General features: G+C 41.2%; 1 protein-coding gene across 2 annotated transcripts; it reads right to left on the bottom strand.

Moving 5' to 3' along the window:
* Positions 1 to 10,857: 10,857 nt before the first annotated feature.
* On the bottom strand, positions 10,858 to 24,749 carry si:dkeyp-69b9.3 (myocardin). Of its 2 annotated transcripts, none has more exons than XM_065957500.1 (16): positions 24,434 to 24,749; positions 23,394 to 23,548; positions 20,614 to 20,667; positions 19,846 to 19,901; positions 19,418 to 19,484; positions 18,508 to 18,633; positions 18,190 to 18,386; positions 16,659 to 16,799; positions 15,912 to 16,077; positions 15,583 to 15,802; positions 15,311 to 15,455; positions 14,645 to 15,202; positions 14,447 to 14,545; positions 14,202 to 14,339; positions 13,861 to 13,915; positions 10,858 to 13,773 (listed from the first exon to the last, which is right to left on the bottom strand). In XM_065957500.1, the coding sequence occupies exons 2-16, from the start codon at positions 23,446 to 23,448 to the stop codon at positions 13,352 to 13,354; spliced, it is 2,499 nt and encodes an 832-aa protein (XP_065813572.1). In that variant the 5' UTR covers positions 23,449 to 23,548; positions 24,434 to 24,749; the 3' UTR covers positions 10,858 to 13,351. The 2 variants fall into 2 exon arrangements, with proteins under 2 accessions (XP_065813572.1, XP_065813573.1); XM_065957501.1 differs by having other exon boundaries at positions 23,394 to 23,510.
* Between the last annotated feature and the right edge of the window lie 220 nt (positions 24,750 to 24,969).

Here is a 24,969-nt window from a genome sequence, read left to right as displayed (position 1 = left end):
AAATTCCAGCATTACAGCATATTGTTGGAGCTGGGTGCAACACAGCATATTTTACAACTGACACCTCAGTCAGGTGGAGTAGGGAGAAAGAATTTCCCCCCTGCCTGTTCCTCCTTAACCGTCATATAAAGGGACAAATGATGTCAGACCCTCTCGCCCCTGCTTCAAAGATGCACATGTCCTTTCAAAAAGTGCTCGAGCTCTGGCAACATTAACACAAGACAGGTGCCCTCATGCATTCAGCTCTGTGTCTCAAGCCAGTCCTTACATACTTATGCATGAATCTCATCGGCTGATGTATGATCACATGCATGCTGTATGTGTGAACTGCACGTTTGTGTGTGTGTGTGTGTGTGTGTGTGTGTGTGTGTGTGTGTGTGTGTGTGTGTGTGTGAGAGTGTGTTGGGCTCTGTGCTACCGTGGCATAAATCATTGGAGCTGAGCAGGGGGCTGGTGCTGCTCCCTCCATCTGTCTCTGTCTGCAGGGGTGAGGTATTTTACACTGATGATAGGGTGAACAGAGGGAGGCGAGAAAAAGTCAGCCATGCTTGAGTCGTGTGGGACGGACAGAAAAATAAATGCTGTGGTATCGAAGGGCTTCTGCAGCATGTGCATCGTGTGAGTATGAAAAGAGACTCAAAGCCTTCGGTTCACATAATGTACATCTCTGCAGGGCCTGTTAATCCCAAACTTAGATCTATTAACGTGAAATAGACTCTGCTATCCAATGCAGCTCTCCCTCTCCTGAACTCTTCTTACTGGATATAAGATAGAATGCAACTAAAGGTTGTGCTGGATATCCCTATCTCTGTTAGCCATATTTTCCGTCAGCAATAACAGCACATGAGAAACTGTTGGACTTCAGTTCTGGTTCAATTAACACGCATCATGATTCTTAAGCCTGGAAACTGGCTCCATCAATGGCATGGCAAGTGGCTGTCCACTGGTTAGCAACCTTCCATCAATCCTGCTCACCTTCTCTTGACAGGATAAACCAGAGCAGAACAGCGCCTGAGCAAATGTATCCAGTGACACATTGACAAACGAAAACACCCTTCCTCTGTAGAGCGCACACTTAATCTACTGCATGGAGTTGTTTTCCTAAAGTGTCCTTAAGTTATGCAGTGAAACCCTGAAGCATCCGGAGATTGTTCCTAAACTGCCCCTAGAGTCTATAAAACTGGTAGGTAGAGGCCAATCAGACATAAAATGGACATGTAAGACACTGACTTGCAGCTGGACATCATACAGCTTTGACAGCAGCATATCCACTGGAAACTTTGACTTGTTAACAGCCTCTGCTCCTACAAGAAACCCAGAGAGCTTAGTGGAAAAACAATTCAAAAGCTGGAATAGGTTTTGAGCCCCCATTTATGACTCATGCTGCATCCTTCAGCCCTCCTATCAATTTGGATCCCAGAGTTTTGGAGGGAGTGAATGACAAAGACAGACATGTAGGCGAGAGTGTTGGCATACGTGGGTCTTCCATTGAAGGAGAGGGGGGTCATGCTTGGCTGACTTGGTTGTTAAGGTAGAGGGAGCAGAATCTCTCCTGACTGACAACCAGTAGCTTTCCACAGAGCAAGATTGGGTTCTGGGTTCTGAGATTAGCTCAAGCATGGCAATCACTCCTTGGAAGCCTTCTTGAGGGCTTAGAGACAGCCACAGAGCAGTAACACCACTGAGGAAAAGGACACAGCCATGCCAGGATGTTTTTTTGCACACCAAATTGGCAGAATGAATGCTGCGTATAGTAACACTGTTGCATAATTGTTGTTGTGGTAGTGGCATGTAGCCCGCTGCTTAACAGAATCGTTCAACATTTGCTAAAATAGGCTTTTAATAAGAAGTGAAATACCAATTTGAAATGGTATCTCCTATGTTCATATAAAGGTATGAACAGTATCTCCCCTTCCCCCACAAACACACACATTAGTGTGGGGGTCAGCCTGAATCTTGCCCTTTCTATATTGCCAGTTGAAGGTGGGAAATGTATGCCCCTTTTATATCTCGTCTCCAATGTGTATTGCACAGAGGTGTTGGACCAAAGTTGTTCCGCCCCTGATCTGGAGCTCCCATGTCAATGCCATAAAGCCTTGTAAAATCACACACTGGAATACCAATAATATTATGGATTATTATTATCATTGTGGATGTAATGTGTAAGTACGACAGCATAATGACTCATAAGGTTTTGGAATGGCAATGTATACAGGGCTTCTCTCTGTTGTTATACAAAACACAACATACCACCTGTATCTGATGTTTAAGATGGCAGTTTGCACAGCTTTAACGTTATATTGACTATACAGTTTTAAACTTTATTCAAGTAAAGAGTTTGAACACAAGCAATACATACAATGTGTTTATAGGTTTGTAGGGATTGTTAGGGGTATGGTGTTTAGCAATCATCACAGCTTCTTCTGAGGTAGTGCAAGGAAATTCAGGTACCATCTTTACATGACCAATTGGACAAAATTATATACCACATATAAATCAGATCTGAGTTTGTTCCCTGATCTATAACGCCTATAATAGCTATATCACCCATATCATTAGCAGGACTGTAAAAACGGCAAAGGCGGTTGATGATAGAGAAGGATTTATAAACCTTGAGCTTATATGTTGGTTGCTATTTAAATGTTTACCTTAAAGAGAAGCCCACACATGTTAGGAGGTCAATCTAATCTGTGAATGCCCATGTTGGTATTCAGAGCACATGGAATAAGGATGCATGGGGTGGTTAATCCCTACAGTACTTCTACAGTGTGTATGACCTTGGAGGGATGGGAGCCCTTATATCCTCATTAACATGGATGTAGCATGGAGGATGAAGCCACAGGGTGAACACACCTTACACCACATGCTGGTTCCCAGCAAACTAATAAAGGAGGTAACACTTGTACACAAACGCACATGCTTACATGCACACTCAAATGAGCAGCCAGGCATGCATAATACTCTGAAGCATCAATTTTTCATTATTACAATGCAACCAGCTGGAGGCAAGATTGGGCTGTGTCACCCTGCAGCTGTACAGAAAGTGAGTGCTCTAGGTGGGCTGTCATTGACACTCGGCCTCAAACATGAGTCGCTACTAAGAACTACTGAAGAGACCCAGCAGGGAGCCGAAAGGGAGCAGTGAGAGGTGAGCTCTATCCTGGTCTGGAATTCAGTTGTTGCCTTCATAAACACAAATACACACGCTTAGATACACAGGTTTGCTTGTGGCACAGGCTTTGTTTTATCTGATTCGGCTGTAATCCTGCTTCTACAAGATGATAACTCTGTAGCTACAGCACAGAGGGAGGCAGTTTAACAATGTCAAACGACGGTATCAGACCGGTTTGTGTTTTTACTGTATAATGTCCTGTCCTGTATTTTTTTCAGTCTTGTCCTTTGCCAAGAGGGCCATGATGTCTGATTTATTGCAGTGACAGGTCCAGTAATGTGTCCTCTTTCTGCTACAGCAATATTTGCTTAAAATGTTCATTAACAAACTGGACAACACAGTTGAGTAGAGACAATCGCATACAAAATGATCATTGACACAATCATTGATCATTCGCCTGTTCAATTCTCATTTAAAGAAAAAGCAGGTAATAACATTTACACACCTGGTTTATTTGTTTAGCTTTACAACTTTCAAGATTTAATCTTTACACTAACATCTAACCTCTCTCTCTCTCTCTTTCTCTCTCTCTTGCACACACACACACACACACACACACACACACACACACACACACACACACACACACACATCTTCAAGGGTTCTGAACCCTTCCTTATGTGATGTCTGATGTGACTACATTGATTTTAAGTTTTTGATGGATATTTCACCCTTTCTGTGAAGGTAGAAACCTGCTTTATTAAATAAAATTTCTATTTAGTGCAAAATGACACTCGTGGTCAGGTTTCTAAAATTAACATCATTGTTATGCAGAGTAACTTTGACAAGAAGAACCTCAACATAGAAATGAGGTAAAATCACCTTTGAGGATGTGCAGTACTAAAGTGGCAATTTATGCAACAATTCTGTCACCTTCCTTCTTGTCGAATCAGCTTCAATAAAATAAAATAAAAATGTCTTTGACCTGTTTGTTTGTTTGGTTCTTTGGAAGCAATATTCACCCTCTCTTTGTTATGGTTTGTTGGAACTTCTCTTTTATTTTTCGCTGACAGCTGACCTCAAAAATGGTTAAATCCAAAAATATCATTACTCATTGTCTGGTCCCACTGCTTATTGACTTTCTGTCTCATGGGTTTAAATGGATTTAGGCCTTTTACATAATTTGAAATGTCTTTAAATTCTTATCACCAAGCAATAAAAGTGTCACCTTGTTGGAAGATTTTAGTTGCTTATGTGATAGCATATGGCTGCTTATCACAGATTTTTGAGATATGAATACATACACTAAGAATATAAGATAATGCCCTTTAAAAACAGATGAGAATAGCATCCAAATATTGCCTTTGAAAACCATTGTTCCTTCCCTTCACTGACACCATTTACTGTTCACTAAACCCTGCTACCATACAGGGAGTGTGCAATTTCAACCTTAGCAACCGAATCAAGAAACAAACAAAACCTAAAACACGACAGCAAATGTTTAAGAATTACATTAACAAATACTAAATTGTTCATCATTAGCTTCAAGCGTAAGCATGTTTGGCTTACCAGATACAGGAGTAACCATTCAAACTGGAACTTGATACTGTACTTATTTTAGCCAAAACCAAAATCATTTTCCCAAACCTAACAAAATGTCATGTTCAGGCATGTAAACTACTTTAATAGATATAGAAAATAAGATTGCTATTTCAGTTCAAATAAGGCCCCTGTATGTCATTATAAAGTACAAAGTGAAGTTACGTATGTGAAATTTATTCAGAGAAAATTAACTGACTGACTTTGACAGCACAAACCACTTCACCACCATGCAGCACAGCTTCTTGACTATTAATATAAATTTCAACTGAAGAGGTGTTTATGAAATGAATAGGTTCTGATAGTTGCTGCCATTTAAACCCCGACATCAATGTTTACAGACTTGAATTCATATATTGTGCTTTACAAATGAATGTTTATTTTCTTTATTCAAGAAATTAAGATCCAAGATGGGGCAATGTCCGACTCCTTGAATTACTTTTTTGTAATATTCCTAAAATCCATAATATTCACTGGATTCATGGAGGCTCCTTAGTCTTTAGTATCATAACTGCTGTAATAGAAAATACATTCTGCATTTATCTCACACTATAGGCCTAAAGCATGCTCGTAAAATCTTAAGATATGGATACTTACCAAAAACCCTCTGGGTTACTTGCTTTTTTTTTGTTAGTACAAGGCATTGTGTGCACTGCAGAATGGATCATTTTAGGCTGATAATAAAAAGCACTGAGGCACAGTAAAAAAAATAAGGTACGAAATCTCCAGATGATCCTCATGTTCTTCAGCATTAGTTTCAGGATTTATTCTATGTATTGCATTTGTGAGCAGCCTCAACATATAGACAGTACAATAACACACAGATTATACTTTATATAGTTTACTGTTTGGATCTATATTGAAATGCAAGGCTGTAGTCTTTATGAAGTCTTCATGAAGTTTTGGGGTTTGGAGAGTACAGTTGGAAATTTCATTTTCCAACTGTTTTTTTTAAGAGTTAACAGTTCAGTCATGATTTGAGTAATGTTGGTTAAACTTTCATCCCACTGGGTTGTTTGCCTCGACCACTGACTGTCAAGAATCTCAGTTTGAGTTTTTGAGGCTCCTGCTATTGTGGCCAAGGTCCATCTAAGCAGCAGTACATCACAAACGTGCCTATCCGCCTGCTTTCTGACTGCACTGGGGCCTAATAATTCCACAATGGGTTAGCCTTGATTACGAGGCTCTTTTCTTCCTGCCATCTTTTTTATTTAACTAAAGAGAGGCAAAACATCTGTGGTACAGAAAGACTGCTCAGTCAAGCCTGTTTTCTTGCTAATTAGTCCAATTAGCCTTCCCCTTCTCATGCAGTTTTAAACAAAGACGAGCAGCAGCTCAGCTCAGCCCAACCAGCCCCACAGTTTGATGTGTCGCAGCCCTGGAAAGCTGCAGAAGCCTCTAGTTTCCGACACAAAAGCAGGCTGCTTTAAACAGTTTCAGGGCATCCTTGCTGCAAAGGCTTGAACACCTGGCCACGTCTTTTTTTGTTTTTGCAGTACATATCAGAGTGGAGGTAAAATGCCTACAGATGTAGTTTCATGATTAGCAATGCTGAAGGACATGCTCCATATTGGCCACGTGCGCTGTATGAAAACAGGATTCAGGGGGAGGTGTGAATGAACCAGTTCTACAAAGCTCAACCAATAACGACAGGGAAATTATTTATTCTGAACACATGAAGACTAATTATAGTCTACATGAAAGCATTGATCATAAAGACAAAACAAACAAAATACAATTTACAAGCTATAAATGGGTACAACAATATGCTCTTCAAATGGGAACATTATTTCTACCTTCTAACAGCAGATGGAAGAAGAAGAGAAAACAACATTTTAATGTTTTACATTTGTTTCCTCCTTGGGATAGAGCAGTAGTAATAATTCACCTGTTTTTGCTGCAAAAAACAAGATTTGCATATGGTGACTCCACAGTTTCACATGTTTTTGTAAGGAAAGATATTAGATATTATTTATTTCATTTCTATAGACTTAAAGAAGTGACCAAAGGGTCCAGACAAAAATCCAATCATTACATCTTCTCTGCACTGCCTCCTGAGACGAAGGTGTAGCCTACTTAAAAATCTAAAAATCAAGACAGTTTCTGTTGTTCTTTTTCTCTGTTTTACTTACTGAGAAAAAATGTTTTATTGCCACTACACGTAGATATTTCAGTCAGACAACCGACGTTGGAAATAGTTTGAAATGTTTTTGCAGCTGCAGCAGAACATCGTGTTTGGCATCTGGGCTTCGACAACATCGCTCCTAGCATTTTTATTTTACATGCAGAAAGTTAAAGAGTCAAAGCCTTCAGGTGGATGCTGGGGTGGTGGTAGAGCAGGCTGAGAGGCTGAGAGCAGGAGCGCAGAGCAGAGTTGGCAATTAGAGAGCAGAGAGGGAGAGACCGGAAAACTTGCAGCTTAAATAGGCCGCCAATTGGGGGGATGTGATGTCAGGTGATTGTGAATATAATAATACGCATGTCGGTGAAATCAATGTAGCTTGAAGTGTCTGCGTGAACCTCCTCGCAGGCATTGCTCCATTTAATGTAAGTAATGCGTACATTAATAATTGCAAGTGTTGACCAATGACACTGCAGGAGGTTCTTGTATTGCTTTCGGCTCTTCAGTGTCCCCAGGTCTGATCGGTCAGGTAGAATGCTTTACAGCCCCTGTGGCTGCTTTAATAGTGAACCGCTGACCATGTCAGAACTCCAACAAGCTCACCTTATCATGAGTCTGCCATCAGAGAAGACGTTTTGTCAGCTTTTTTTTTTGTTATAATAAAAACTAAGGTCTGTGTTCATCTGAATAGAGAAAACCAGCCCGATTTTTCTGGTCAATGCAGCACTTTTTTTATTTAATTATTTTGTCCTACGTCATGATATGATTACTAAGTATTTTATTCTACTTAACATATTTATTCTACATTTCGACTAGAAGAATGAAGGCCTCGCCACTTAAAGCAGCTAATGTGAATAATTTACATCAACAAGCACATGACTAAAATATAATTTTATAAGGACTCACCCTTTTGACAAGTTGACAGATATAAACACCCAACTATGCTGGACCTCTCTGATCTATGACTCTTAATTTGTTGTTTTTCTAGATCACTGCTTAACAAATAAGGGCATCTTTTTTCAGCAAAAAAACAAACAAACAAAAATCTCCATACATTACGCTGCCTGCCTTACAGACAGATACGTTTTACAACAAGCTATAAATCATTGCACAGCATTTAGCAATCAAGAGCATTTCAGAGTTGTACTTACATATAGTATGTTGCCAGACAGAAAACACACCTCTACTGATCTCCATGCTTCAGTAGTTTTATGACACTTCCTTGTTTCAAATCAAATGTTACTGAAAGAACCAATCAGGGTCTAGATGGGCCTTTAATGTGTTGAACAAAGGAGGGTTGAATCTTTTTGCAAACGAATGTAAAAAAACAAAAACAAAAAAAAGCACAACATTTTCAAGGTTTATAAATGTGCATAAAATTGTGTTAACAATAGCTGATTGCCATATATTCTATACATTTGATTATATGAATTAACTTCACTTCTAAACCTTACAGTCTACCTGGTGGATTTGTAAAGGTCCAACTGTTAGTTAACATGTTAGCATTGAAAGGTAAAATACAGTATATATATTGCATCCAAATGGCCAAGAAATCAATTATTTTAAGTTAAAGTAAGTATTAGTACGGATTAAATGATGCTTTGGGCTCGGAGTCAGCAGAAGGTCAAGGTCTCGTGCTCCTGTAGTGCTTCATTGAGTTCCTTATAGCCACGCAGCTTACATAGTAAAGAGATTATTTAATGCCCCTTTTCTGCCTCACACTGTAAATGTGATTCATGTTCACTGTTGGCTAACTGACACATGGGCTACTGTAGCTGCTGAGAAATTAACATCCCTCTGCCTTCTCTCCCAGGGTTTATAATTGCAGAGCAAACCTCTCACTGGAGCGCCAAAGAAATCGAACCATAGCGACCTTCTGCCAGTGATCAAAGACTACCTCAACCAGCAACCCCCCCCCAACACCCCACCCCAACCAGGACCCAGGAGACGCAAACTAAAGAGAGAGGGAGAGAGGTAGTGAATCCACACGAACCATCTCACATCTCAGCAAGAGCTACCTGCTTTACATATGAAACACACCTTTCTCACTTTAATTCCCATGAAATCACGAAGGCAGCGGTTATTGCATGGAGGGGACGTGGAGGAAGTGATGTGGAACGGCTAGAGGGGCTATTACACGGAATCCTTCATTACACCCTGGTCACAGCTTCAGAGTATTACCCCTGTGAAAACACACTCTCACCCCTGGGTGGATAAGTCAAAGAGAGAAGATTGTCTTGTCTCGTTTCTTGTCTTTGTACCTGGTCCCTTGACAGGTATGGTAGGGTTAAACTTATCAACATATGCAGCCTTAGCTCGCCGAAGATGCAACAGACTGATTTAGATCTCTCTGAGCTCTAAGTGAGTTTAAATAACCCTTTTTTGTATCTTTACACCCCTGTCTTTGATTGAAACAGAGATGGATCTTCACAACATGTCTTGGTCTGTGATCAATCAATCAATAAATTAACCCACTTGCTTTTATGGAGGTAGATTATTTACGGCAACAGTGCTTTAACTGCTGAAGTCATCAAGCCTGATAAGAAAAAAAACAGACTGGCTTCAGGCGTCTTCTTGCATTGCAGAGCAATTTTGGTTGTTTGGCACGACATCAGAGGGGAAAAACATCCTGACTCATCCATCAGATACATGTGGAGCTGTTAAGTTTCTCCATTCATTGAGTCATGCAGTTTACAGTAGAGGCAGTTTGTGGAAACACTGACAAATGCAAAAAACCATAGATTATAAAATACAGAATCAGCATCAAAATAAGTAAGAAAATCAGATTCCATATTCAATCAAACACTTATTGACATTTTTAGCTATTCTATGTGTAGCACTTTGTGCATGGCTTGTCTTTAGCTCAGTCCACTGGCCTTAAGGACAGATGATTTTGCTAGCTTCTTTTTTTAACCTGGCCCATGTAGGGTCAATCCAATCTAAAACAATCTAAAACACAATTACACTACAAAGGAGTGTTTTTTGCATAAACAACCAAGATGGCTACCACTGATGAGAGATGTTCAGAATTGACTTTAAATACCAGTCATGAAGAACTTTTTTTAACTTGCCAAACATCTGTGCATTGTGATGAACTAGAAACCAAGCGATGTCCAGCTTCTTCTCACTCCCATCTCGTCAAATATTTCAGCTTGGAACTGAAACCTCAGCTACCCCTCTAGTATAACTTCTTGTCTCGTAAAGCTTTTGCAGAAAGCCTACCTGAATGTTGCAGATGCATTATTGCTAATTTGAACATGCATGTGTAAACTGATGTGAACTTAAGTGTCATTTTTACATGTTTTTTGCTCTGATTAGATTGAGATCAATCAAATATGATAGGGCTGATGGGAGGAACTCAAAAATGAACTGGGAGGAGTCAGACTAGTTTGTTAAGCAGATAGGTCTGCAGATGTCTGTGTTGTTTGTGACCAAATACCTTAAAGGTAAATGTATTCCTGTCACCATCAAATATGCTATTATTTGTTGTTGTAAAGCTAATTAGCAAATGTTAGCATGCTAACACGATGAACATTATAAATGCTTATCTTATTGTCTTTAAATTCTAACATGCTAATCCAAGATGACCTTTTTCTAAACAAAGTATAAACAAAGTCAATGTTATGAACATATAGTAATTGGATGTGTAAAACATCAAATATCTTTTTTTTCATTTGATGGTGTTTCCTCATGATTATCACTGACTGGAGTTCATAGATCGTGCAGCTTTTTATATACAGTTATTTATTTGTTTCAGAACATTTAAGACTGTGTCATTATGAATATTAATCATCAAGCCACATTAATGTTAGAGTAATCACATGGATATTTGATACCAGTTAATATGTCTGTGTAGACATCGATATTTGATTAAACACAATTTGGCACAGTGTCATGTAAAAATCAATCAATAAGTGTAATTTTATACACAAGACAATCCATTTAATTATCCTTTCATAGTGCCAAATCACAGCAATGAGATGTTAGCTCACTTCCTATAATGAAAACACAAAGAGAAACCACATAGAAAATCTATTAAGACTTTAATTTTCTTTATGCTTTAAAATACATTTTTGATATCTTTTCCACAAATAAGTTACATAATAAATAAAAGCAAAAACATTTTACATTTCAAGGCATCTATAGCAGCAGAAGTGGCCTACAGAGTGTCATTGATCTGAAACACCAAAGTGTCGGCAGGTTGACATCTGTCCTATCCAGCTTTAAATCCAGACAAGATCAGTCAAACCCAGTTTAAGCAGAAGTATCAAGCCTGAGCTTTAGTCAAACCTGTCAAACTGTCTCAGGGGGGTTCCAGGAAACTCTGCACCAGTGTTCGGAAATTAAATGTGGAAAACACTGGTGTCGACCCTAAAGCATTGGAAGTCACAGGAGGTAGCATCTTACTCTCCTGCCAATCAATTTCCTCATTTTTTTTTCATACATGCAGCAGGCCATGTTTGTTGATCGCTATGATTATCATAACCATCCACCCACATGTAACTGCATATTTTATAGTCTCTGTGGTGAAAGCTGTACAAGAACTGCATTAACATAACAGCAAATTATCAGAACAAGGAACTGGCTGGCAGCAACACTGAATATTTGCATACAAAAAACATCACATAAACATAATATGACCTCAGATCTGCCGGTTTATGCACCCTCTTCACAAAAGATATTGCACTCAGCATAACCTTTATTTTGGAGACTGAGGAGGAAACAAAACCTTATCTTTCAAAATAAAGTGGTCTCGCTGAAGGACTTCCAGTTGGTTATGAAATTGCAGTACATGAATCTTTTAAATATGAATGAGCCAATCAGACCTCTCCAAAATGATTGATGAGACCTGCAGCTGATTAAGGTTAGAAAATAAGTTCATGCAGATGAGATCATGTATCTAAATTACATTCATCTTGTACATGAGGTTAATGGCAGCTAACCTCTGTCAGATTTTTTTCATTAATGTCATTATGTTAAGTAGGATTTAGTACGAACATAACTCACTGAAAATGTATTATCCAAACAAATAATTTACCCAATTCTGCATGACCAGTAAATCATGCAGAAAATAAAGGCAACATCACTGTCACCATTAAGTAAATGTGCAGCATTCACTGACATGCTCACCTCTGGTCATGTGACATGTTAACAGATTACATGTGCTAAATCTACAGTGCAATGTCTCTTGTATAAATGGTCATTCTGAGACAGCAAAGATGTTACAATTTAAATCATACATTTGTGGAATAAATTTAAACTAAGTGACCAGGTGTGGCCTGGGGATTTAAGCTATAAATTGTGCAAAATCTGGCTTTGCAAGAAGCAGAGTAAGCACGGAGCAGCAGGCCAGACACTGTTGGGGGTTAATCAGGGAACAAAATGACCACCTGTTTTTGCAAAGCAATGAGGAAACTCTCACTTGTCTGATTGGGGCATTTGTATGTGGGACTATTTTTGGGGTGGTTGCCTGATTGCTCTCTTGGAGAACATAGACTTGAACAAGGTAATGTGTTTTTTCTAATGATTACACTGGATAACTACACTGGAGTTACTGCCTGCTGGCAATGAGACCACAATGATATGTGGACAAAGAAATCCACAGCTTCTTTTCTGTCTTTCACACCTATCCTCTCATAGATCAGTCACAACACACACATACAGGCACACCTAATTGCAAGCGAACAAATAACTACAAGTGCATTTGGCATGAATGCTCATTAATATACATGGAAGCATTTGGCAGTTGACACATGCAAACAAAAGCAGCCTTGTGTGCACAGTCACAAACAGTCGGACATTCAGAACACGCACATACTTAACACATGTGCACACAAGCTTACGCGAACGCTTGCTCTTACTCATGAGCTGGCACGCACACACTAACGTGCACGCACATACACATGGCTTTCTTGTAGCTTATGCCAGCTTTCTCTCTCTGCATGCCGACTGTGTGTCTGGCACCGAGGTTAAGGTCTGGAGCCACACACAAGCTGTGTGCTCTGTCTGGCTTTAACACACTCCAAATGGGCTTTATGAATGGCTAGGACTCAATGACTGAATCAACACCAGGGGCCACACTCGACCCAATCCGACAACAGTTTTTGGAGATAAGTCAGAAACAACATTCTCGCAGCACAGCCAGGAAGCATGTTTAAATGATTGTGCCACCAGGTTTTCTTTTGTGTTGCACAGCAAACATTGTGCACTGGGGTGTGTCACTCCACAGATGTGTTGCTTGTTTGCTGGTTTTGGGTGAGCCCAAGGTCTTATGAACAGCACTCTGCAGTGCATGTGTGTGTATGTATGGGTGTGCATGTGCTGTGCTCTAGTTGCCCCATCAAAGCTAGCAATGGACCCAGCTCTCGACATTGCGTGGAGCCGGTGACTCTGACAGCCTTTCAGTGATTCACAATCTTGTGCCCTCGGTTGGATGCAAATGCTTTGCCCCATTCAAGATATCAATAAAAAAAATGCTCATCTACATTACATACAGGGTTACAAACACACACATGTCCTCACCACTGCTCTATCATTAGATCCAACACTCGACTGACATTCAGATCTGAATCCAGACTGAAGTCTGACTCAACAAACGGAGCCGTCGGTGGAGTAAGTGGGCGGAGGCCAGATGTCATCGTCTCGAGCCAGTCAGCGGCATCAAACAGTGTCGGAGCTCGCCGTTTTCGTGACTTCCTGGTGGACGACAGAGGGGAGGTGCAGATGGGGGGTGGGGGAGGAGCTGGAATCACCTGGCTGGGGTTTATTAAAGCTGGAGATGGGGGGAGTTCAAGCAGGAGAGAGGAGCAAAGAGGTGAGGGCAGGAAGCTGTCATCTTTGTTGTGCTGCTGGGAGGCCTGGGACTGATCAGCTTGAGGAGGAGGTGAGGGGCCGGGAACTGACTGGGTAGAGGATTTATGATCAGAGACACTGCCAGAGCCTGGAAGAGGAGGGGTAAAACGATCAGACACTGAAATTAATATGACTGTCATTTAAGTAGTGTGCTTTTTAAATCATAAATACTCACCAACATAAGTCATAGGCTCATCCAGAATGTCGTCTATGGACTGCGGAGGGTCCATCTTTGGAAAAGAGGAAGGAAAAAAGTGGAATTCCACTGTAAAAAATGAACTCTTGAGCTATTTTAATGTATGAACATTGAACAATGTCCTGAAATTCTGTCTGATAATTTCCACATTTATATATGGAGGTCAGACATTACATAAAGTCTGTTGAATGTCCAGTTCAACTACTAGTGAGATTGTGCTCTTGCTTGAAGTATTGTCTGGTCATGTCCTGACATGTTCAGGATAGAAATGCTCAGAGAAATGGGCTTTAGTGATCTCCTTCTCAATTCTACAGACTAACCTGTGCTTTCTGAATGGCCTCCTGTAGTTCTTCCTCCAAGCTGCGAACACCGAGCAAGGTTTGAACTGGACTTGCTGTGATCTGCACTGGCAGCTCAAAATCCTGGCCAATCACATCACAGGGCTGGCAGCAAAACACCTGATTAGAAGGCAGATATTACTTAGTTGACAGGTGATGTGCGCACATGTAGTATACTCTAAAAAAATATTTATAAGAGATACATATGTATTTGTTTGTGTGTTTACCTGTGTAAACAACACCTCTGTCTGTGCATCTGGTTCTTGCGTGCCATTCGAGGATCCAGTATCCTGTTGCAGGAAAGGATGAAGAGATCCTCCACAAGACTGGAGAAATAATAATAAGAAAGGATTATTGTTGTCATCTGTTCTATAAACTATTTTTCAACAAATTCACATAGATGCAGACCTAATGTCTTTGCTTACCTTGTTGCTGGTTTTATTGGAGCGGTCCCTTGGCCTACTCCTTAACCTCTCCCTCATCTCCAGCTCGACACTCAGCTCCTGCTGCTGCTGATCATTCTCAGTTCTCCATGAAGTCCCGCACTGCAGGGGTGAAGAGGATGACATGGGTAGACTGGGACTTGGAGTTCCTGAGGCTGTGCTGGCAGGAGCCAGGAAGACAGCGTTGGTAAGACTACAATTTTCACCTGCTGAGAAACCATTCAGCACTGTGTTCAGAACTCCATTTGGAGCGTCACCGAGTATCCCATTAGGAATTCCCCTGTCCGCGTTGTACATCTGTTGGTTTGGACTCATGTTGGGTGAGTCTAATCCAGAGCTGGAGCTTGAGCTGGGACTCTGGCTTGGTGGCAGCGGGAGGCAGGGGGTGAGGGGCTCCACGATGGTACCGAGCTGGCTGAAGGGAGCAGGAGTGGGGCAAGTGTGGGGGAGTTGGAAGGGGCGGAGACGCTGCAGCAAAGTAGGCTTGGTGCCGGAAACGGGGAGGCCACGCTTTCGCAGGTGCTGCCGCAACTCAGACACCTTAGGAAAGGGAAGAGGTGAAGCAATAATTACATAGTGACATTAATTGTTATTTGGTGGAGTGTTTTCTGAGAACTTTTGCCTACATTGCTTTCATGTTTTTCTTACAGTTAGATCAACAAGATTTGCAGGAAGAGGCTCAGGTTTGGATGTAGGGTTTGTGTTTGTAGGGGTTTGATTTGTTGTGGCAGGAACAGGCTGGGGATTCAAAGGCATGGCTCCAGAGGACTTGCCAAGATTATTGCGATCTCCACTGCGGACATGACAGAAGCATTAAGGTACCAGGATTACCTGAAAGCTAATAGTTCTCTGATGAAGTAGAGCGAGTGAGATCAATTTGGATTACCTATCACTGAACTAACATCAATCTGTCTGCATACCTGGGTACAACCATGAGTTGTTGTGGCTGTAGCTTTTGTTGTGGCTGTAGCTTTTGTTGTGGCTGTAGCTTTTGTTGTTGTTGTTGTTGTTGTTGCTGTTGTTGTTGTTGCTGCTGCTGCTGGTTCTGCAGGATTTGTAGCTGGAGAATGACCTGCTGCTGCTTCAGGAGATTGGAATAGGCTGGGTCTAAAGATGGGGTAGGGCTCTTCTGTTTGGAACCTAGAAAAAAAATAGTCAAAGTTCAAAAACTTGACCAGAAAAGCAAGACGGAAAGGACAAATGAACGGTGTTTTTGAATAATTTGGAAAGCCAAACATCACATCTGTACCTCCCGTCCCAGACCCTCCTCTCTGATCTGGAGGAATGTACTGGTGATATGTAAGTGTCCTCATTTTGGGTTTGGTGTCTCGCAGTTTCCGCGGGCGAGGGAGATGGTTGAAGTGGAGGGAAGGTGGTAGGGAGGAGGAGCCAGGGGGGCTGGGAGGCCGAGCTGTCTGTAAAGACGCATATTGCTCAAGTTTTCGTAAATCTGTAACCACACTGAGGTACTTGAGTCATTTCAAGCATTTGGAAACACATGCAAAACATCAAGTCCTTTCACGTTGTTTGACCGTGTTTGCCCCATGATGTCGAGGTTAAACACTTTGTTCAAATGCCTCACAAATCTCCAGATGACAGGATATGCTGTTTCTGACATGCAGCCATGCTGCTTGTGTGTAAATGTGTTAACCTACAGGGCAAATACTGAGCTGCCCAAGAAGTGTACATTGACAGTAATGAATGCAGAACTGTTTAGAGTCTGTGACAGAACAGAGGACTGACCATCCTGTTGGTTCATGCTCTTTTGTCTTTAATGCTATGTAGCTGCTTTGGAAAAACCTGTGACCACTGCCCCCACATGCAGAATCCAAAGATTTGTCTTGATAAAATATCATATTACTCAGTTGATTTGCCTGTACTCTTAAAATCTAAGTTTTATTGTGAGAGGTGATGGAAGTCCTTATAAAATTTAAATGGGCAAAAAAAGGAAACTAAAGGGAACACTTTACACTAATTTTATTAATATCCACATTACCTTTGGCAGCAGGGGTGTGGTCTGAGAGGTCACATACATCCCGTTTGGTCTCCCAGTGGTTGCCATGGAGTTTGATTCACTCAGTGTAACACTTGTCGGCTGTCTGATGCCCTCGGTTGCCGCGAGCATCGCCAAACCAGACTGAAGGCAGAATATCAGATTATCAGAGTTGGCCCAGCCAGCTATTTATAAACTCTTCAGTCTGTTAATATTCACTTTAATGTGTTAATCAGAGGTTATTGGTGCAAATTAATTTATCAGACTTCCTGGTTGCTGCCAACATAGTGTAATACACGATGATATAACAGAGCCTGAGGGATTTTCTTTGTTTTGTTTCTCCTTTCCTCTATCTTCCTGCCTCTCAAAGAGAGAAAGAGAGAGAGAAAGCGTTTGGCTTTCCAAGGAGTAAACATGACGCACAGCGGAAATCTATTATTTGGATTAAAAGTAAGTATATACGTCATTATGGACACTGTTATGTGCATCTGACAGCAGAGATGGAAAGTGACAAAAACAAGATTTTGTCACCAAAAAAATAAGGTTTTTTAGATATGTTCTTTTTACTTGAGTATTTATTTTTGTGACTACTTTTCACTTTTACCCTCTACATTCTACAACAAATATCTATATGTTCTCCTTCAAATGTAGCTTTAATGCATTTGAATTTAAAATGGCAGGGAAAAATCAGTAATTTGAATGTGGCAATAAAATATGAGGGGAAAAAAGACTTGTCCTGGTTGTACATTGATTCTGTATTTATTGCCAAGTACATTTACACATACAAGGAATTTCACTTCATATTTTAGTGCAAAAAAATTAGCAAAAGAAATATAAAGACAGCAAAGCTCTTGCTGACAACTTAAATAGAATACGTTAAAACCATAAAAAGCCATTTAAAAAATGTAGAATATAAAAATATAAAAACACAAAATGTACAAAGTGTGCAATGGAGGAGCTGTGCAGGTATGTGCAAGATTTGCAGTCCAAAACAGAGTGCAGTGTAAACAGAAAATATGAACTCCAGTGAGCGTTAATGTAACGCAGAGATTCAGCTCCAGCCTTCAAAGATCAAATGTCTTCAAATTCAGCCAGTAGGAGCAAAGATGTCATTACTGCGGACCATTCTACGTCTTTGGTCTCTATACAGACTGTTTTTCCTGTATACACCAAGCCTGCTAATTCGTGATTGGTCAATTCTACTGGACCACAAATATGCTACAGACGGACACGAGACACACCCACACTAAAAATGCTGACCCACTAGTACAGATTTTACATTTTTGTGTGGACTAAAAAGATATTAGAATGATATGAGTTAAGACTCCTCAATGTAACCGTGAGTAAAGAATATGTGTACTTTTGCCCTCCACTTCTGACAGAGTTGATAGAACTCCCCCGGTAGGCTAGAACTAAAATATGGATCCATGATACAGCTGCTATGAGAGACTGAGATTCAAGGAAAGGAGTGGGAAAAGGAATCAAGGATGTATGAACTGAGAAATCTGAAGAAACTTAAATTTCAGTGTCATACCTGAGATTGACCAGAGCTGTGGTTAAGGGGCGGAGCCACAGCTGATAACTCCCTCAATAATTGGTCGCCTGAGAGCCCTGGTAAAGAAGAAAAGGCTGGTGATTGGTGGAGACCATGCTGCTCGGTGGAAGTGGAAGAGGAGCAGGAGGAGATGTCATCTTCGAAGACATCAGCGGGCAGAGGGAAGGAGGCCGAGCCTGAGGAAATGAAAAGTGAAAGGAGGTGAGGTCAAAGGAGGAGTAGAGGAAGATTGGTTGGTGGGAAATGAAAAGAACTGTGTGCGACTCTGTTCTTGTGTGCAGATGTGTGTTGACTCACGGTTCTCCAGAGGCAATGTGCGTTCGTGCTGTTGCTGCACAGGAACGGGCAGACGTTGGATCCTGTCGGTGAGGTCCTGCACCTGGCGAGCCTTCTTGTGCCTCTGGGCACCACACACAGTCTTCTCTGTGGGCGGGAGGATGAGAAAGGAACGGTGCAGATAAGTAAGAGAGAAGGAGACAGATGGGAGATCAGCAGAGGGAGAGAGAGAGAGATAGAGGAGAGAAAATTAGAGAGAGAGAAGCAACAGGAGTCAGAACATATGTGCTGTGAGCATGCATGCCACAGGCAATCAGTCCCAATTCAAACCAGCGGCAGCATAAAAAAACAGTAAACAAACAGCCTATAGGGAGATGTAGTCCCCTGGATATTTAAAATAAATACACACACACTTTCATACAACATTTTCAAAAGGGCAGAAAAGGATTGTCTGGGTAATCAGACAGTTTGAAAAGACGGGTGTTATAATGGTAATCTTTTCAAATTAAAAGCAGGGTTAGAGGTGTTTGAGAAGAGGAAGTCAGATAAAGAGAGAAAGGTAGATTAGAGAGAAAGATGTCAGTAATGGCAGAAAATGATGACTCTGATCCAGGGATGGGCAGGTTTATCATGCGCTGTCAATCACTGATATGTTTGCAGACTGCTTAAAATGCAGAGTTACAGTGTACAACAAGGTCACATTTCTATTTAACTGACAGCTGATGAAACACCGAGCCCACTGCCAGATTTTCACGCTTCATTTCCTCGCACAACTACTACACAAGAGGGAGCGGAGAGCAGCACAGATCAGATAAAATACAAGCATCAAGAAGGTGAGAGAGGCAGAAAAATATGTTGCTATACACTTTGCTGGGAGCATTCGGGGTAAAGCAGGAGGGAGACAGCAATATATCTGTAGGCAGGGCATCACCTGGTGCAGTTTCAGTGTTCAGACCACTTGGGGGCAACTTCTGCGCAGCACCGTCGTCAGCTAGACTCTGCAGCAGGAAACAGCGGATTAAGCCAACAGCCAAGGCCATTTCAAGGCAGTTTAATCAGTAAAACATTGAATAAAAGTGTACTTCAATAAATCTTATTTGAGAACATAAAAAGGTCTTTGAAGAATGTGTGGACCCTGTGCTAGAAAAATGACTCTCAAAACTGTTACACATTTGTTCTTAACTCGTTTAATTACTAAGAAACACAGACAGATTTTAATATTTTCTCCTAATAGACAATATAAATGTGTATAAAAAAAATTATCTTATAAAGGAGTTTGGCTCATACTGCATCAAAATAAGAATTACTTATAGTGTGTAAATGTCGTGCTTTTTTTTTTTTAGCTGGATGCTAACCCACCAGAGCTTCACTCTGGTCTTTCTCTGACTTCTGAGGTGGACACGTAGACTTCAACCCTGAAAAGACAAACATTTGATTATTAGATTAAAGGACAAGAAAGCAGGTCGTTTTTTTTTTTATTTAAGAGAATGCCAGTCTGGTAAAAGAACAATTCAGGTGCTCGAGAGCATCAATAAAACACACCATCTCAGGGGCTCTGTTTGTGTTTACAGGCATCACAATATGCTCAGCACCTTAGATTGTTTTCATTTTCTACAGTGTAATCACTCACATTGGCCTCACACATCTGGACTTTAGCTCCAGAAAAGGCCTAATATTGAAAGTGTGTCTTTATATTTGCACATACATATTTGCAATGTGCACTGAAATTGTTTGTTGCCTTGCACAAAAAAACCTCTCTTTGATTGCTATACATGTGTCTTGTGCAGACTTATTAATGTTAATAGCATAAATCACATCTAATGTTTTCTTTCTTCTCAACATCATCAGTAAGTGATATATTTCTTCAAGTAGATACACAGTGAAATACGGCAGCATTAACTTACATTTATAATTAAGGTTTTTTTGAGTAATAAAACACAAGATGAAGACTCCCAAAAAGTTTCATCAAAGGACAGTTAAAGCTGGTCAACATCATAAACCTACAAAGGCATTTACTGATCCATATTCAATCATCTGTCAGTGAAAAGAGGTGACCTGAAGATCATACATTATGCTCCCATAGTGTAGCTGAATCAATCACAATGTTAATGATACACACAGACTAACCAGGGTCTGCATTGATCTCACTCTGCCTTCGGTTCTGAATCCTCAGCTGCAGCACTAAAAGACAAGAGCAGAGATTGAGTCCAGCGTGTTAAGAAATGATGAAATATCACACGTTTGATGGAACAGGAGCTTGGTTTGAGTTCTCATTCCAGTAAAAATGATATGAGAAAAGATGTGACACTGATGTGGGAAAGGTAAGAGTTGAGCAATGCAGGACAGCCTGGACTGTACCTGTCAAATGATCTGGACATGTAACTATATCACCTCATGACTCTGCACTGCTAGTACATGATCTACGTCCTTGCATACCTCCACACACCTACACAGCACACATATGCTCACATACATTCAGTACACATAAACAGCAGGGTCGGGCTGGGTCGGGCCGGACCTGTTAAACTGTGTGCCCCCCTTCCCATGATACACTTCAATGAGTTTTGAGACCTGTTGAGGGGGGGGGGGGTGGCGATGAGGGCTGTAACTATTTATCTCTCAGTATGTCTATTTCTGTAGGTCCCCATCCCCCCTCCAGCTGTCCCCCTCTCTCCACAAGTCGCCTCACGTCATCCTCATTCCTGCTTACACTCTTCTTCCTGCTGTCTACCTATCAGAGTGTTCAAAACAAAAGTTCAACGTTGTAAAAATCTGGATTTAAAGCAGATTAGCACACTGGGCTCTGTCGTCATAACAAGTTATAGAAGTGGTGTTTATCACTCTGAAGTGTCTGTTGGGTTTCAGTGTGTGTGTGTGTGTGTGTGTGTGTGTGTGTGTGTGTGTGTGTGTGTGTGTGTGTGTGTGTGTGTGTGTGTGTGCGCGTGTGTGCGTGTGTGCGTGTCTACCAGTAAATTGATTTTTCTTTTCTTTTTTAAACAGGAGGCCAAATTTAAATCTTTAGCTCAACCTTAAATCACATCATATAATATAAATGTTTTTTATGCCTCTATTTAGAGACAGGACAGTGGATAGTGTCAGAATCTGGGGAGAGAGAGAGTGGGGAATGGCATGCTGGAAAGGAGACACAGGTTGGACCCGAACCCGGGCCGGGCCGCCTGCCTGGAGGGCCGTGGCCCTCCGCACATGGGCCGCGCACACCAACCACTAGACTACCAGTGCCCCGAGTACACCTATATCTAAAATACAAAGAGTGTTTTTGCATCTTTCATGTCAAATCAATAATCAAATGTAACAATCTTTGAAGGGAATTGTGTTTTCAATCATAGCTAATTAAAACCTGTGGCGAGGCATTTCAAGTAGATTGTTTGTTTTAAGGAGTCAATCTCTAGTTCAACATAAGGTTTTCCACATTCTCTGAAAACTGACACATGCTCACTTATCATTTCATTTCTAAGGTCAACATAAACATACAAATTTGTCTCTAAAAAAATCATGACTGACTCTAAGACGGTGTGTCTTGCACTAAGTATGAACATTAGTTCAACATGCTAGCTCAGTGAAATATTCCTCCAACTCTGTTATGTTCATACATGATTTCAGACAGAGCAGCTGCCCTAAAGAATCACGTTTTCCAGCAGGTGTTTGTGCACCTAAGGGGGCTGTCTCCATGTCGTTTCCTCGTCTCTCTAGTTTACCAGCCCTTTACGACAGCTGCATCGGAACATTACAGCAGCCGCTTCGCTTTGTAGGGAAACTCTCATTATGCACGCATACCAAAGTTTCCTCAGTGGCGTGTGTGGCAGGTCGCTGGTTATCTCCTGAGAGTTGTTTGTCAAACTCTGTGAAATCATTTAGAAAAACTTTCTGCCACTCTATTTTTGCCCTGAAGATATTAAGATACTAACTCAGGATGTAGAAGGATATCATCAGTGTGTTCTACCAACATTTTTTTAATTTGATTTGCAAAAAGTCAGGATGCGTTTCCCAGAAACTAACTCTGACTGATTGTTATTGTGACAAAAATCATTATTTTGATGTGGCTTTGAAATTATTTGCTTTACATTAAAACACTTTTTGATACAGACTAATTATGAAATGACTTGTATGCATTCTTAGTTTTTGTCTGGATAGCAATGCAGCGCACATTCCTGGCGGTTTTGGTTGTAATGAATGTACTTGGATGTGTATTTGTATTTTTTATTTTTTGGGGGCTTTCTGTGCCTTTAATGGAGAGATAGGACATTGGATATAGTTGGAAATCAGGGAGAGAGAGTAGGGAATGACATGCGGTAAAGGAGCCACAGGTGGGATTTGAACCTGGGCCGCCCGCTTGAAAGCCACCAGCGCCCAGGATGTGTACATTTTGACATGTTTTGTCAACAGGGAATTTTATATTTCAATAATCTGTTTGTTTTTCTCTCAGGTTTCTCTGTTTTCTTAAATGTTTTTTGGCTCTATGTTTTTTCGACTAGAAGTTTGGGGGTTTTATGCATCATTGGCTCTTATCCCAAATCATTTTCTCTATAGGAGACAATTAATTAACCTTAACCTTAAAGGTCATCCGTCTCTTTTAACATGTTTAGTGACAAACCAGTGACACACGTCACATCCAAAGATGTTTACCCTCAGGCTAAGCTGTCTTCGCAAATATTCAAAACATCTCGGCCTGCGGGTTAGAAATCACTAAATCTATTCAACATGATCAATACATATCGATTACGTGACAAACAACCTGACCAAGCAGCCGATAACCTTCGGAGCAACACCTCACCTTTATGTATTGATGCTAATGGTGGCAATTATTGTGAGGATGTAAAGCTACTGTTGTGGGGAATGATATCCTTCTTTCTTTGATTGGTTTGACTTGAGACATGAAAAATCCTCACCTGAGCGGAACTTGTTCCGGATGAGGAGTGACCTCTCGGAGGCCAGCAGCGTCATGGCGGAGAGGATGGAGGAGCCGGTGCAGAGAGAGAGAGAGAGAGAGATTTCCTGGTGTCACTCTGCCAGGAGGAATGGACCCCTCTCCTTCTGTCTCTCACTGTTGGGAGTAACAGAGGAAGAAACAGGGGAGAGAGAGGGACAGATGCTTGTTAATCCACTGATAGACACAAACCGATATTGATAGAGGCACACAAAGCACAGCGGAGATAGATTGAGGGGGGAAATAGAGACGTCCTTCAGGCGGACTGCGGAGAGCTGCTCAGGCCTCCCTACAGACAGCTTGTCATAATCACACAGAGAGTCACAGAGAACCACCCACAGACACACAACGAACGACACCAAGAATTAGACAGACGAGGAGGCTCTAAGAGAAGAAAAGGGGAGAGAGGGGCCTTCATGAGAGTGGAACAGAACCCTCAGGAAATACTCAGACATCAGGGCTGGGAAGACACAAATTTTATGCCAGTCAAACATGATCTTGAATAGCATCGCACAACACGACCACAAAATGTGTCATGCACCAAAAGAAGCAAACAATGAGAGTTGTGAATCTGCATAAACTGCATTAGCGTGCACAAACACACACACACACACACACACACACACACACACACACACACACACACACACACACAGCCAATTAACAATATTGATTTGAACCAGCCGCCCACAGAACACCCAAAGGAACCCTGTTTGAAGGGATCATTCGAACACACACATACAATAACACACACAAGCACTTTGGGGTAGCTGTGGTGTTGCATACTAAATCAGCGCCGTCCCAATCCCATAAATGCACACACCTCACTTGTTTACAATACAAAGAGCCAAAAAGAAGGCCTCTAACTCGTGAAGGCAATCAAATAAGGAGGACAATGATTGAGATTTCTGCTCCTGCACAGGCGTTATTTCACAGTAGGGCACAAGAAGGCAGTGAAAACACAGAGAGAATAAAAGCAAGAGAATGAAAGAGAATACTTACAGGAAAGGAGAGAATTGCGTCCCTCGGGGGAAATTGGAGTGGATTTAAGATTAAATTGAGAGAGGTGCGAGATGCAGGAAGACAGGGAAAAGAGAGAACTTCGTGGTGCGTTTAATGACGATTTCTTTCTTTCATGTTCTTTTCAAATCCTTTTTTCCCCTTTCGCTCCTTCTCACTTTCTTGTTTCTTTTCTTTTTTAGCTCCTAAAGGTGAGCCGCAGAGAGAACAAGGATTGGTGGTTCCTTCGTCTCCCTACGATTGAAACTCACCCTCTCTTCCTCCGCCTCACTCTCTCTGCCCCCTCTCCCAGTCCGCCCCAAAGCATCCTGGATCTTTGGTGCCAACTGTGAGCGACTGTCAAACTTTACCCCTCCCCCCTCCATGCCCCCCCACCTCTACCCCTGATGTTTCTGCAGATTCAAAGACAATAATCACTGTTGTTGTGTTTGTTTTTACATGCAAACATCCCCAATAGGTTTATTAAAGTAAGTAAGTGATTTGAAACATAATTTGACGGATAAAAAGACAGTATCAGG

The sequence above is a fragment of the Labrus bergylta genome, chromosome 8, assembly GCF_963930695.1.
Source record: "Labrus bergylta chromosome 8, fLabBer1.1, whole genome shotgun sequence".
Taxonomy (NCBI): domain Eukaryota; kingdom Metazoa; phylum Chordata; class Actinopteri; order Labriformes; family Labridae; genus Labrus; species Labrus bergylta.
This window is presented reverse-complemented; position numbering and strand designations above follow the sequence as displayed.

Bases quoted from the DNA above. Each gene is read 5' to 3' on its own strand.
- si:dkeyp-69b9.3 (XM_065957500.1), bottom strand. From the start codon at position 23,448: ATGACGCTGCTGGCCTCCGAGAGGTCACTCCTCATCCGGAACAAGTTC. The intron at 19,902-20,613 runs GTTAGTCTGTGT...TTGTCTTTTCAG, and splicing joins TGAGATCAATGCAGACCCTG to GGTTGAAGTCTACGTGTCCA. The intron at 15,203-15,310 runs GTAAGAAAAACA...CCCTTTCCTAAG, and splicing joins CAAATCTTGTTGATCTAACT to GTGTCTGAGTTGCGGCAGCA.